Source organism: Helicoverpa armigera, chromosome 1, assembly GCF_030705265.1.
Source record: "Helicoverpa armigera isolate CAAS_96S chromosome 1, ASM3070526v1, whole genome shotgun sequence".
Taxonomy (NCBI): Eukaryota; Metazoa; Arthropoda; class Insecta; order Lepidoptera; family Noctuidae; genus Helicoverpa; species Helicoverpa armigera.
This window is the reverse complement of record NC_087120.1, coordinates 14,002,727-14,016,390: the sequence shown is the minus strand read 5'-3', so window position 1 is coordinate 14,016,390 and position 13,664 is coordinate 14,002,727. Positions and strand designations below refer to the sequence as shown.

At 36.9% G+C, this 13,664-nt stretch overlaps 1 protein-coding gene across 2 annotated transcripts in view; it reads right to left on the bottom strand.

Annotated features, from left to right (window-relative positions):
• The window catches only part of Imp (IGF-II mRNA-binding protein), a 69,758-nt gene extending 57,893 nt beyond the window's left edge, over positions 1–11,865 (bottom strand). Inside the window, exons 1-3 of one of the 2 annotated variants that reach the window (XR_002429732.3) lie at positions 11,573–11,865; positions 11,049–11,106; positions 10,570–10,650 (exon numbers count right to left, since the gene is read on the bottom strand). Coding sequence is in view for 1 of the 2 variants with exons in the window: in XM_021339039.3 (XP_021194714.1) it covers positions 10,570–10,650; positions 11,049–11,106; positions 11,573–11,777 (344 nt within the window). In the remaining variant the exon portion in view is untranslated. The remainder of the gene's footprint in view (positions 1–10,569; positions 10,651–11,048; positions 11,107–11,572) is intronic. The other variant, XM_021339039.3, reaches the window with a different exon arrangement.
• Between the last annotated feature and the right edge of the window lie 1,799 nt (positions 11,866–13,664).

Here is a 13,664-nt window from a genome sequence, read left to right as displayed (position 1 = left end):
TTACAAGTTTTACCTATAGTTTCGACGTCTTGTGTTTAAGAATTGTTAATTTCAGTAGTGCGTCGTAGCGGAGGCTGATTCAAGTTTCAAGGGAAAGCGGGACCTTTGATAGGTCCTGGCCGGTTGGCAGCTGAATGGCGGGAGAGTCGGCGCGTGCGCGAATGTGTATCGACCGATCCGCTCGTGGCACGTGGGCGCTCCTTGCGAGCGCCGCCGGTCACACCCGGAGAACACGTGCCGTGACGATACGCGCCCGTCTACCTACATCCTCTACACACGACGTCCTACATTTTTCCGAGCTGCGTTCCCCGCCAGCCTGTCACTTTCATTTCCAGTACAACCCTAGGTTACCAGGCATGGCGTAAGTACTTTAGTTTGTATAGGAGAAAACATTGAATGCTAAGAACAAGTAAATGGTAGGTACCTAAGGATACCTAAGAAATAATGAATTCCGGGAAGCGTGGCAAGCAGACCCGAGTCAGCTACTTCTCGAGCTGAGATAGCTACGACAATAAGACGAGAAGCTTATGTTCAACAAGACGCAATTAAGTAGGTATCTCTAGGAAAAAAAGAAAAGATATTACGGGGAATGTGATCACGGTGTCACAGGGTATTTTTCTTTGTATCGTTGGGTATTTTTCATTCTGATCTCAATCACCAACCTACTTCTAGACATGGATAAAAAATACTTCAGATTTCTTCCGTGCTTTGCATTAGGTACTTACACTTAAGTACCTACCTACTTAGTAAAAGATGTGTCGATAAACCGAGTGCGGCTACTTATGTTAAATCAAAACTAGAGCAGAGCCAAACTAAACAAATCCGGGGAATGCTTGGAACTGAACTAATTCGTGAAAACTATCTAGGAACTGCACAAATTTAATTTGTATTTCGCAGGTACATATGTATTAAGAGTGCTTCCTACTTTGTTGTGGTGTATCTTATTAGATACTTATACCAATAGGTACCTACACGTAAGTATGTAACTTGCCTTTCGGTATCGATTTTCGACACAAGAGCAAACACAGATTTCCAAAAACACGGTGCAAAATATTTTTTTCCTTACCTTCAGCGCTATAAAGTCGGTGACAAAGCATTGTAGGATACTGTTCATTTTGCCATCAACGTAAACAGCAATGTAAAAAAATATTATTAGATAAGTACCTACCTAAAGATTGACATTTTAGTTTTGTGCTCTTGGAAGTCGGTTATTTTGTAATAGGTAACTTTTTCATTCCTTACTTATTAGAGTTGTTAGTGCTGTGGGCTGAAATTGGTCGATCGATAATGATGATGATGACAAAATCTAAGTATTTATCTGAAGTTATCTAACAGAATAAACTGTCACTGCCCATTTAAAACCGTTTAATAAAGACTAGGGTAGAAATGCAAATTGTAGCAGGCAGCACTTGTTGCTTTAATGTTCAATGGATGGCATTGTTTGCGAGGTTCCCCTATGCCGCGTAGAGAATAGTACCGACCTAGGTATAGCTTTCAAGTGGATTATTTGAATTACCACGAAAACCCTAAGATCGTCGCCATGAAATGGACTTTTTGCAGAAAAATTACAATAGAAAGCCATAATAGTCATATTCCTGTGAGAATGTATGGATGTATGTTTGTTATTCCTTCACGCAAAAACGGCTGGACCGATTTAGTTGAAATTTGGTATGTAGATAAATGATACCCTGGAATAACACATAGGCTGCTTTTTATTAACACACCACGCGGCCGAAGCCGCGAGCGGAAGCTAGTAAATAATAATTGAGCATAACATACCTAAGGAATACTACGGATGGCTTCGAACCCCTGCTAGCTAATCTTTAAATTCCTACATACCTGTGTGCCGTAGTAAGTATATCGTATGCAATATAAAGGCCCACTTTCAATGAGATCGCAGATCACGTATTTAGATAAAGGCAACAATCAAACTACCCCCTTGAATTCTGCCGACACAAAGCAGACCACTTGTATTTCATTAACGGTACTTATATTGTCAGAGCAATCACTAACGAGTGCAGAGCCGTTGAAAATAATCATGCTGATTATGTAAGAAGAAGTCCTGCTCCTAGAGTACGAGTATATGGGTTCCGATAGGCAAACACAATGTCAAATACTTTAGAACAATATGTATGGAAACATCTCAAACGAAACATCTTGTGCAAGCTTGTGGCTTATTGTTTTAATGCAAGAGCTGTCCTGCGAAGTGTAATAAAAATCTGATTTTTACCTACAGCTTGGAAAATTCGTAACCTTGTGCATTCCTACACTTCACCAAGGTGCGCGGGGAAGTTACTGTCATAGAGTTTCTACTGCTGCTTCTTAAAATTGTTTCCGATGTGATTGATAACAAGGTATTATTATGAGAAAGATGACATGAATAGGAAGGGAGTGAGGGTCAGTATGACGAGTGACAGGGGACAATGGAAGAGGATGACATATTGCGCCGACCCCAAATAAAATTGGGAACAGGGCAGGAGGAAGAAGATATGTAATAGGTACTTATTGTAGTACCAGCAATACATATAAGACAGGACTATTGTGGCCAATAAACCTAATGGTGGTGTATTAGCGATGTAAGGTAAAGATAAATTAGGCGTATGGCAATAACCCAACCACGGAGTCAACTGACATGAATGTCTCATGTCAGATGACTCCCTCGTATGGTACAAACACCCCCGCTACCGACGTCCTCTGTTACCCGCGGGCCATGGGAGTGTCACTAAAGTATAAGCATTGAAACAGCCTATTCAAGGGCTATTTTTTATTTATTGCACTGCTCTCATCATCTTCAGAGACTTTTTCCCAACTATTTTGGGGTCGGCTTCCAGTCTAACCGGATGCAGCTGTGTGTTTTACAAGGAGCGACTGCCTATCTGACCTCCCAGTTACCCAATTTTTGGTTAAACTGGTGTCAGACTTACTGGCTTCTGTCTACCCGTAACGACTGTGACAAGGATGTTCAATGACAGCCGGGACCTACAATTTAAGGTGGCCATCCGAAACACAGTCATTGGTGTCCAAGATATAGGTACTTAGAAAACACATAGGGATACAAATTTAGAAAAGTTGCATTGTAGCAAGTATGCAAATAATATTTGCTGACTGAAAACATTAATGAAAACCAAAACTATAATTTCTCGATAGGCAAAATCTAGGCATGCTAAATTAACAAAAAATGGTATTCGAACACGATTTAATTTTGTTAGACACAAAAGCAGGGTAACATCAACGGTCGTCGCTCATATAAAAGCATTTAAAAGAATGACGGTTTCTGTCCTTCAAGATACAGGAGCTCAGCACAAAAAAAAAACAATTTAAATCCGGCGGGTTTTGACCGGTTCACAGATAAAATACTAAGCTTACTCCAATTGAATTACGATAGGACATTATATAACGCTAACGTTCTTATGAAACTGGTTAAGTTTAACGAATTCTATAGGGGAATTGCTGAGAAGACGCGAAGGGTTCACCCCTTTAATGATTGCTTAGAATTTGATACCTGTGAGCTAACAAATTGAACATAATGTATACGGTATGACAGATATTTGAGATTATGATTCTGTGAGAAAGTTATTATCCCTTCAAAGTATGAAAACACATTTGTAGTCATAGTAATATTGTGCGCAACAAACATATCTGAATTTAAGTTAGATATTGCGTGATGGGAACGCAGTAATAAGAGGAGGTACCTCTACACTCTACCTATACACGGTGTTACAAAGGTATTAAAAAAATACAACAAATTATTGTAGCCAAAAACTTCGCCAAAAACAGCGCACTGTTTTTTATTGAAATAAACCCAAGATAGATTATTTGGAACCAAAGACTATAAAACCACTGGGGCCTTACTACAAAAACTTTAAACCCTGTTTTACACTTGTCTAATAAAATTTTGGCTGCAAAATGAACCATATGTCAACGTCATAATTTGACATTTTTTTAGACAAAGCATAAACTGACGTTTAAAAGTTTTTGTGGTAAGACGGTTAGTGTTTACGACAACAACAAGTGGTTATTTACTTTATGTTTGGAACAGAGGCCTTAGGTACACATATATACCTATATAATATATGTAATATCTAATTGAGTTCTCTAGATTTGGCTCTACTTTGCCGCGGTCAGCACATTTAAGGTGAAAACGTAGCTTTTGCGTCTATGACATAACAGATTGAGGGCTTGCACATTAACGTTTTTTTTTTTGCTAAATATCGGTAATATTAAGAATTTAAATATTTTCATAATTGTTGTACGGGACGTTTAACACTTTTTCGGTTTTACGGATAGCGCTAGGTAGGTACGTGCAATTGAATCAGTCAACCAATCAACATAATGATATAGGTAGGTATGTAACGTCGGCAGGTACATTAAAGAATGGTTGGCCAGTAAAGTATGTGTATGATATTGAAGAACAGAAAGTGGTTTGCTTACCTTTAGTTAACCTTGCGGCGCAGCATACTAGTCTAAACTCGGACTTCGATACTCATACAAACACTTAGTAAGAAAATGACTAGCATGGGATTGTTTGTTTAGTGTAAGTTACTCTTTGCCAGGCGAATGTTGAATGTTCCAAGCGACTCAAATGTTCTATATTAGTAGCACCTACTTAGCAACAAGAACAAACAACTACTTAATATGATCGACTTTGAGACTTATTAGGTAGGTGGTAACGCGGTTCGTGAAATAACAAAAATATTTGAAAAGATTTTTTTTTAACTATCTGCAAAAGAATTCAGCGATCAATCAACCCCCTCTAGACAATAGGATGGAAAATAACTTAGTTCTACAGTTCTACAGATAGTTTGTAATCCCATTCGCTGCTGATGAGTGAGAGGTCTCTCGTGAAATCTTCAGATATTTTACAAAAGTTTGTATACAAGGCTAGATTTTCCAAACAACTGCATATAAATAATGGATGATGCATTTCAGAATCTAGATATCTAGTAGGTATTTAAATTGCATCAATATTTCGAACTGATATTGTTTTAGATGCCACGTTCCACGCGTAAATGGGAACTATAAGGTATCTAGGAAGAGGGACTACCGGACAGTTCTGTGGCAGGCCAGGTAGCGTGACGTGCATAATATGTGCCTTTGTCGGACTTTTTCCCCCAAAAGACTTTAGGCTTTAGGACTTTAGACTTTAGGCTTTAGGCTTTATGATATTCAGGCTATACCAAGTAAAAAAAAAAACCGGCCAAGTGCGAGTCGGACTCGCGCACCGAGGGTTCCGTAGAAATCCTGTATAGATAAAAAGTGAGTCTCGCGCCAACCGTTCAGTTTAGAACAATCATAGTTATGGTAATTTCGTGAGAGTCAAAATAGTTAATATTTTTTATTCTATAATATAACTAAAATAGTAGGCCAGTACCTTGTAAAAGTTATTTATATACAACATTTTATAGTCATCTTTCAGAAATCTGATTGAAAATAACTAATTATGTCTTAAAGGTCATTGGGCATATCTGACCCGCATTGTAAAAAGTGGCGGACATGAATCAAAGTAGTTTTAAATCGTGGAGAATGGTATGACGTTTCTTTGAATATAAATATTTTATTAAAATTCCATGGAGACGAATGTCCACGATCGTTTGAAAGATATAAAAGACAAGCAGTTTCAGAGGATTGTACAGGTTGCAATGCTAGTTTTTATTGTTAAAGACTTTTCATAAAGAAGGAAGATGCCACTTCGGATGACGAGGATCTGATGAGGATCTGGAAACCCTGAGAAATCGAGGGCAACTCTTGAATATTGTAGGCACGCATCGAGTCAAAACCAGACACGTGAGTGTATTTTTGAGGGTGTACTGGTAAACAGTGAAGGTTAGTTAGTAGAGCTTACCCGATGATGAAGACGTGAGAAAGTCGAGAGAAGTCCTCCTGTTTGATAGTATCACCAGACATACATCTGAGAATCAAGTTTTAATCCTATGCATGTCTACAATTTCTGATAGTTGCCCTCGATTTCTCAGGATTTCCATCATCAGATCCTGACCTGATGACAATGGAAATAAACGGCGAGTATACTCTTTCACTACAAAGAAATGATTTCTCAAATCCGTCAAACTTGGTCGTTTATCATTGAAATGAGGAAAATATTTGATGTTTACCTACACCTGATTTTCTCTAGATTCCCATGGTTCACATTGATGCGACTAATGCCATAGTATTTTTTTTTATTATTTATTTATTCAACCTTATCACTAACATTACAGATATAATCCAATGCGATAGTGAGGCACTTTTCTTACAAAATTAAACACATTCAGGTAACAAAAAAGAAAAAAGAAACAAGATACACATTTACACCAAATCAAATTAAAAATTATAACAATAAAATAATGAATTTAAACAATAAAAACAAAAGTACTATAAGACTAATCAAGGTAACATAATATAAATAAAATTATCTTTGCGAGTTCACTGAACTGGCAAGAAAAAATGACAATCAGATCAAATCAGAGCCTTTATCATTATACTGTGCTATATTTCGTTCGTAGGTATCCGCCGTGGGTATGGTTTCCATAGTAAGGTGCCCAATGACCTTTGAATGATTTAAAATTTTTCACAGTTTAGAGGCAATTATATTTAAGAAGTGTTTGATATGAATTTCAACTTTAATATCTCTACGCATTCATGTGAAAAAGGGTAGGTAGTAAGTTTATAATTATAAAAAAAATATTTTATGTCATGTAAGCAAAAATAATATTTTAATATTTTATGTAACTTCAAAGGACAATGCCGGATTTTGTATGGACCCTGTCCCCACCCACCAACAGACTTGAAGCTAGTGTCATCGGAAGCGCATCCTTCGATAGATCATGATTATCAAAACGATTTACTCCAAATGTATGGGGTTTTGAAAATACACGACATTTTAATATCCTTAATCTATACATATAATAAATCTGTAGAAAGTGATTGTTTGTTCGGGATTCACGTAAAATGTACGAATTTAATGCAGACAATGCTTATATACAAAAGTTCTACGTAACTTGGGGTATTACTTAGGCTTTGTTTCATCGAAATCGGTTCACTCTATCAAAAGATATGATTAATAATCAATAAACGTCAAGTTTGTAAACCAATTACTCGGAGTTGCGTAGACCGATTTTGATTATTTTTTTTTAATGCGAAGAAGGTGTCTCAACGTTAGTCCGATATAATTTTCATCGGGATCTTTTTAGCAATTTTTGAGTTATCACCGGTTAGAATGATAATTGGTTTAATGATTTTGTATGGACCTTTACTGACTGACTCCAACAGAGTTGAACCTAGTGTCATCAGAAGCGCCTTATCCGATAGATATTTTTTTACTGTGACGACATACTCTATCCCCCTTACTTATAAAATCTCTAATCACCTTCTAAGCAACATTTTAACTAATCACTACTTAAAGTCTTAAGTAGTGATTAAATGTTAGTTAAGACATGCTTAAGCAACGTTTATAAGTAAGAATTTTCTTAAACAACCCTTAAGTATTACTTATATTTAATTGACGTTTATAAGTAAGGGGGTAAATGTTTGGGGTTTAATGAATTATTTTTTATTTTTAAATTATTCAAATCTCATATTTTTTTTTTTAATATGAACGTTTACCAGTCATTGGATACATGAAGTGGGCTGCCGTTTTGTAAGACGACGAAAAAGTCACGGTGTATACCTACTAACCTAACCTAACGTTACGTTAATTGTGGATACTAAAATGTCGAATATTTCCAAACCCCCATACATTTGGCGTAAATCGTTATGATAGTCATGATCTATCAAAGGAGGCGCTTCCGATGACACTAGTTTCAAGTCTGTTGGTGGTGGTGAAGGTGTCCTCACGACATCCTACATTGCCTCTTCAAACCGATTATTTTAACTGATGATAACTCAAAAACTGCTTAAAAGATCTTGATGAAAATTAAATCGGACTAACTTTGAGATAGATTCTTTAAAATAAAAATAAAAACATCAAAATCGGTCCACCCAACTCTGAGTAATTGGTTAACAAACTTGAAGATAATTGATTATTAAGGATACTAAATTGTCTTATAGTTCCTAAACCCCATACTTTTGGAATGTGTCTCCATAATAAGAAATGATCTATTAAATGAGGCGCATCCAATGACACTACTTTCAAGTCTGTTGGTAGGTGGGGACGTTTTTAGGCATTGTCCTTTATCATTTTCGCAATTTTTCCTTTATCTGTACTATATAACGTTGCTTCTTGCCGATTTTCAAGATTCTGAGTTCACGGGAAGTACCTTGTAGGTTTTGATTCCGTAGCGTGTGACGGAAATTCGTCTAAGGTGTCGGGTATAACTGCTGTATCTTTTGATCGCGTTAACTTAGAAGTTTGATTTTTTCACTGCCTAAAGGGAAAATAGACCTAGGTATTTGGTATAAATTTCAATTTTATACCTTTATTCGTTCGTGAGAAATAAGGTAGTAAGTTTCATTTTATTAAAATATTTTTTTTTTTTATATTATATAACTAAAATAATGAGATTTTCGATTTTTTTCCTATATTTGCATTATATGACAATGCTTCATGCCAAATTTCAAGACTCTGAGTTTACGGGAAGTATCCTGTAGGTTTTGATTCCTTTGCGAGTGTCGAAAAGGACAATGGGCGATTCCGGTCCAAATGTCCACCACGAACGAGACCTATATGGCTAGATAGCCCGTTAAATGTAGAACATTTTTTGTTATGAAAGTAAAAAAAAATATAATGCCAGAAAAAAGTTATAGTAAAATCAAATACAACATTTTACAGATTTTTTCAATTTAATTTTTTCAATTACTTTTCGTGATGTTCGATTTTCGTACTTTCTGTAACTTCTGACAAAATAGAATTGTTCATTATTAGAGAGAAGACACCACCAGTTACCGCTGGAACTAGGAACCGCTGAGTATATTCAAGCAGTTCTGGCGCCTTAATTGGTTAGTGATTCGTACATCCATCGGGCAAAAATATGGGCTGTTTATATGGAAATGTGTCTTACTCATCTTAGTTTTAGATAAAGTGCGGAAATGGAAGTGGAATAAAATAAAAAATTATAATGATAACATACAAAAACTACCGAAAATTAAGAATACATTTTTGGCTATAACTTTTTTTTGGCATTGTTTTTTTTTTACTTTCTTAGTAAAAGTTACTCTAAATTAAGTGTACTATTTAATTATATAGGTCTCGTTCGTGGTGGACATTTGGACCAGACTTCATACATTCTTGCCCAATCTCCTTTGTTGAAAATATCGACATAATCGGCTGTATCTTTTGATTGGCTTGGCTTAGAAGTTTGATATTTTCACAGCTTAAGCTTGGGTTTCCTAGGAAAGCGGTGCCGTCACATAGCGGCCGTAATACAGCGGTGAATGACGCCACTAGAACGTTGTCCATGTAAACGAAATGGGGCGGTTTCCTAGAGAGCGGTAACTGACACCGTAACTTCAAAAAGCGGTGCCGCCATTTGCATGACGGCCGTCTTGACGGTGTCAGATAGTTTGGTGAACGTTTTATTGAAAGCGGTGAGCTTTTTTAATACGTATTTGTGTTTTTTTTTCGGAACAACGTCAAAAATGAGTTCCAACTCTTGGAGCAGCGAAGACGACGAAATTTTTATAGATTTCGTTCGTAACCACGTAATATAAAAGTAAAGATTATAGAAAATGTAATTGACGGTGTGTTAAAACGGCCGTGGAACTTACCCACATGTCATCACCGTAAAGACGACCGTCTATTTGCGTCCGTAATATTACGGCCGCTATATGACGGCACCGCTTTCCTAGGAAACCAAAGCTTTAAAGGGACAATAGACCTGAGTATTTCATGTGAATTTCAGCTTGACACGTCCACGCGTTCTTGAGATAAAGGGTCTTGACAGACAGAGACAGACAGACGGACAACAAAGTGATCCTATAAGGGTTCCGTTTTTTCCTTTTGAGGTACGGAACCCTAAAAATGACAAAAAGGAGGAAAGTGGGCTTTCTTAAGAGCAAAGCGCGAGATCGTACAACACCATAGACGATAGAAATAGAATATAATGGTAGAAAGACGAGACTTCTGAAGTTTTTTCGATCACCAATTAGTTACTTAATAAATAGGTTAAAGAATAACCTTCTAGAACCAAAAGCGATGACAGTGGCAAAAAGATTTAAGAAGTTTAATTCTTTTTTCATCCACGAGTACCAAAGCATACGTCTCTAAGGTAAATTGAATATTATGTGATAATAATCAATCACCAAGAGTACCTCGCAATCACAAATTAAATACAATATCGTGGATGTATAGGTAAGTACCTACCTAATGTAAGGCGCACGGTCGGTCTAATCAGACCAACATTAAGGCATACGATTCTTAGTAGTATTTTAATTCATGAAGAATAATGATTAATGTCATTGTTGGAATTACAGAAAAAATTCCAGTGCGATTCAGTAAGATTGGAAATGAGAAGATGAATTAAGAAGGAAATTTCTTTTTCAGTTAAGGTAAAGCAAATAAGAGCTATCGTAAGGGCGCCCTTCAGCTCCGCCATAAAAATTATCGATAAGTTTGAGGGTACCCAAAATCTCACTTACCTCCAACCTCCAGGGATAGTCTCATTATTGGTGTCCTTCAGTTGGGTGGTGCTCGCGCTTTGCAGATTAGATACGTTCACCCTGAAGACAAAAACCCAAGTTAGTAGTTAAGTGTTTTAGCTGTCCATATGTATTTCTGGTAAGTAGGTACCAAGAAGAAATGTTTATCAGATTTGTAAAACGCATATGAGCTGGTTCGCTTGTCTTTGATCAAGAAAATACCTTGTTTTCTAACGGAAAAATGTTATCCTAGACGAATTAGAAAAAACATGTATAAGTTCTAGTATTTGTCTCGTATTCTTAACCATTGTCTCCGTGTGAACAATGGTTTGAAATCCAATATCACGTAAACAACGTGCGTTGTCCTGTCTTGGAAATTTACAGAGGAAAGAGCGTTCGAGATGTTTCCTTCCAGTTATGTTTATCTATAGAAATGTTCCCCATCTAAGTACCTGTCGGGTATGTCTGAAGTTACTTACATTTTCTTATTAGCAACCGAAGGCTCGACAATCAGAGGCAGTCCACAATATGAGTAACCTAAAACAAAGTTCATCATTTAGTTAAGTATGCGATAAAGGTAAACACGTGATAATTATAATTTAGGGAAGCAATAAAGGTGAATGCATTGACAAATAAATAATACTATTAAAGAACGAGCTTTCGCCTGCGGTTCCACTCCATTCAGAAGGGACTATTCTCATACTTAGTGTTATTCTGTCAAATAAGCCATCCAGTAGTTTTATCGAGAAACAGTAACAAATATATGCATAAATACTTAGAACTTTCTCATTTATTCCGACTATTAGAATTTAAAATGGGATAAACCAACCGAATTTATGAAGGTATACTTAGATATATCGGTAATGTCCTGGTACCTCTCTGAATCGTGCAAAGACGTTATATGTGCTTAAATCATGTTAATAAAATAATCGGCTTACTAAGTATAACGCTAATCTGAAGCGCCTAGATTGTACCAATAAATTTCAAAATGATTGTTACTAACCATGCAGTTTGTCTATGGCCCGATCAGCAGCTGATTGATCAGGAAAGTCGACGAAAGCATAACCACCTCTCTTTACTGAAATCTCAGCAACGGTCAGATTTTGTTCAGCAAATAGCTGTCGCACTGCTGCTTCGTCGGCTTCTATTGGTAAATTGCCTATGTACAATTTGTTCATGGCAGAAACAGACTTCATTGGCTCACTCATTTTGCTTTGTGTACGTATTCCGGGAATTTATTGGGAATATATTTACGAATCCGATAACTATATTGCAACAGTCACGTCGTCAGTCGGTTTTCTTTTGTCTTTATTTGTATTGTATGAATCTGACTGACGTCTATCTAAAATTCGAACAAAATTCATTTACCTTTTTAACGCGACGGCCATGCTTATTCCCTATATAAAAAGGTTTTACTTATCCAGATAGTCCAACAACATCGTAATGGGTCTTGTCTACAATACTAGACTACTACGAAATCAATTTTGATGATGTAACCAGGGGTACATTCTATGACCTCAATCCCCTTATCACGGGTTCCTGATACCTGCCTCCTCTTTTGCAATGTATGTGTATACATACAGGTATATTTTCTCTGAAATAAATGTCAAACTATGGTTTGGTGAGGAAGAAATTCTTGCTCTGTCCCCACGGAACTCGGGTATTAGGTACTTATGTGCTGGCTTTGTTTGCTTGTTCATCAGTTCCATTACCTTTTGAAGAATGGATCGAAGAGAACTGTTGTTCTGAAAATAATGGTAGGTATCTACATACCTACTGAAAGTGTTATTACTTACTAGCTACCTTTTTTCGAATCTATGATTATGAAGAGATGCTCATTCACTCAAATACCTATACCCAAGTACTTACCTACTTGATTAACGGTTTTCCATTGATTGTTTCGTTGGTTCCCAATCTATAACTACTATAGGTATATACAGTTACCGGCACGGATGTCGAGTCCTGACCTTCACCTGCGCGCAAGCGATTTACTGCCTTGTTGCCTTATGCGTACGGGTGCGCAAAGCGATCCCCACTCTTCCGCCGAGAGCCCGACATCCGTGCCGGTAACTGTACAACATGTAACTTAATTAACGCACATCCTGAAATTAGTTTGTTCAGAATCGTTTACTGAATCGATTTATATCATTTTTAATATAGGTAATTTTTTATCCCAAAAATAATTAAAACTACGGAAATTATTGTCATATTAACCCTGTACAGTCAAAACAAATTCAAATAGACCGTAACTCAAAGTAATAAGACTTCGTGTATTGTCGGCTTTTTCCGTAGTTTCGTCATGTTCTGTCGAGGCAAGCGGCGCGCGGCGCGATATTTGCGTGCGTAGTAGTATGACCAAAAAGTTCTCCAAGAATTGGTATAACTAATTTAGTAAATAACAATGCATATACATGTTATATTAAAAATTCAGTGTATGTATTATGATTATAACATAATATTCTAATGAGGGTGTTTGGGGGTGTGCGTTAATTCTCAGGAACTACTGGTCCGATTTGAAAATTTCTTTCAGTGTTAGATAGCCCATTTATCGAGGAAGGCTATAGGCTACTTTTTATCCCGGTACGGGAAGTAGTTCCCACGGGATGCGGGTGAAACCGCTGGCAGAAGCTAGTGTTGTATATAGGTCCCTACCCTAAAAGCTCCGAAACTATCTATACGGATAAAGCCGCGAGAAATCAGCTAGTCTGTAATATAAAAAAACTGGAATTGTAATATAAAGAAATTACTGGATTAATTTAAAAAAAACGGTCAAGAGCCTGTCGGGCCACCGGGGCCACGCTCTTGGCTTGGTTCCGTGGTTTTCCTTATAGCTCATACCTCATTCCTCTATCATCAAATCAGAAAAAAATCTCAGTAGCACGAAGTAGCCCAAAGTTCAGCGACATCTCTCGGGAAATTGGGTTACAATTGGCAAAATACAAGATGGGCTTTGTATGATGGGTTTTCCAGTGGTCGTTTTGGATTGCGTAAAGTGATTTTAAATAATTAGATAAAGCATTCAGGACCAGAATATGTAAATTAAGTTAAAAAAAATGTTTACAAATACGGTTAAATTACAAAGTTAGTTCAGAAAT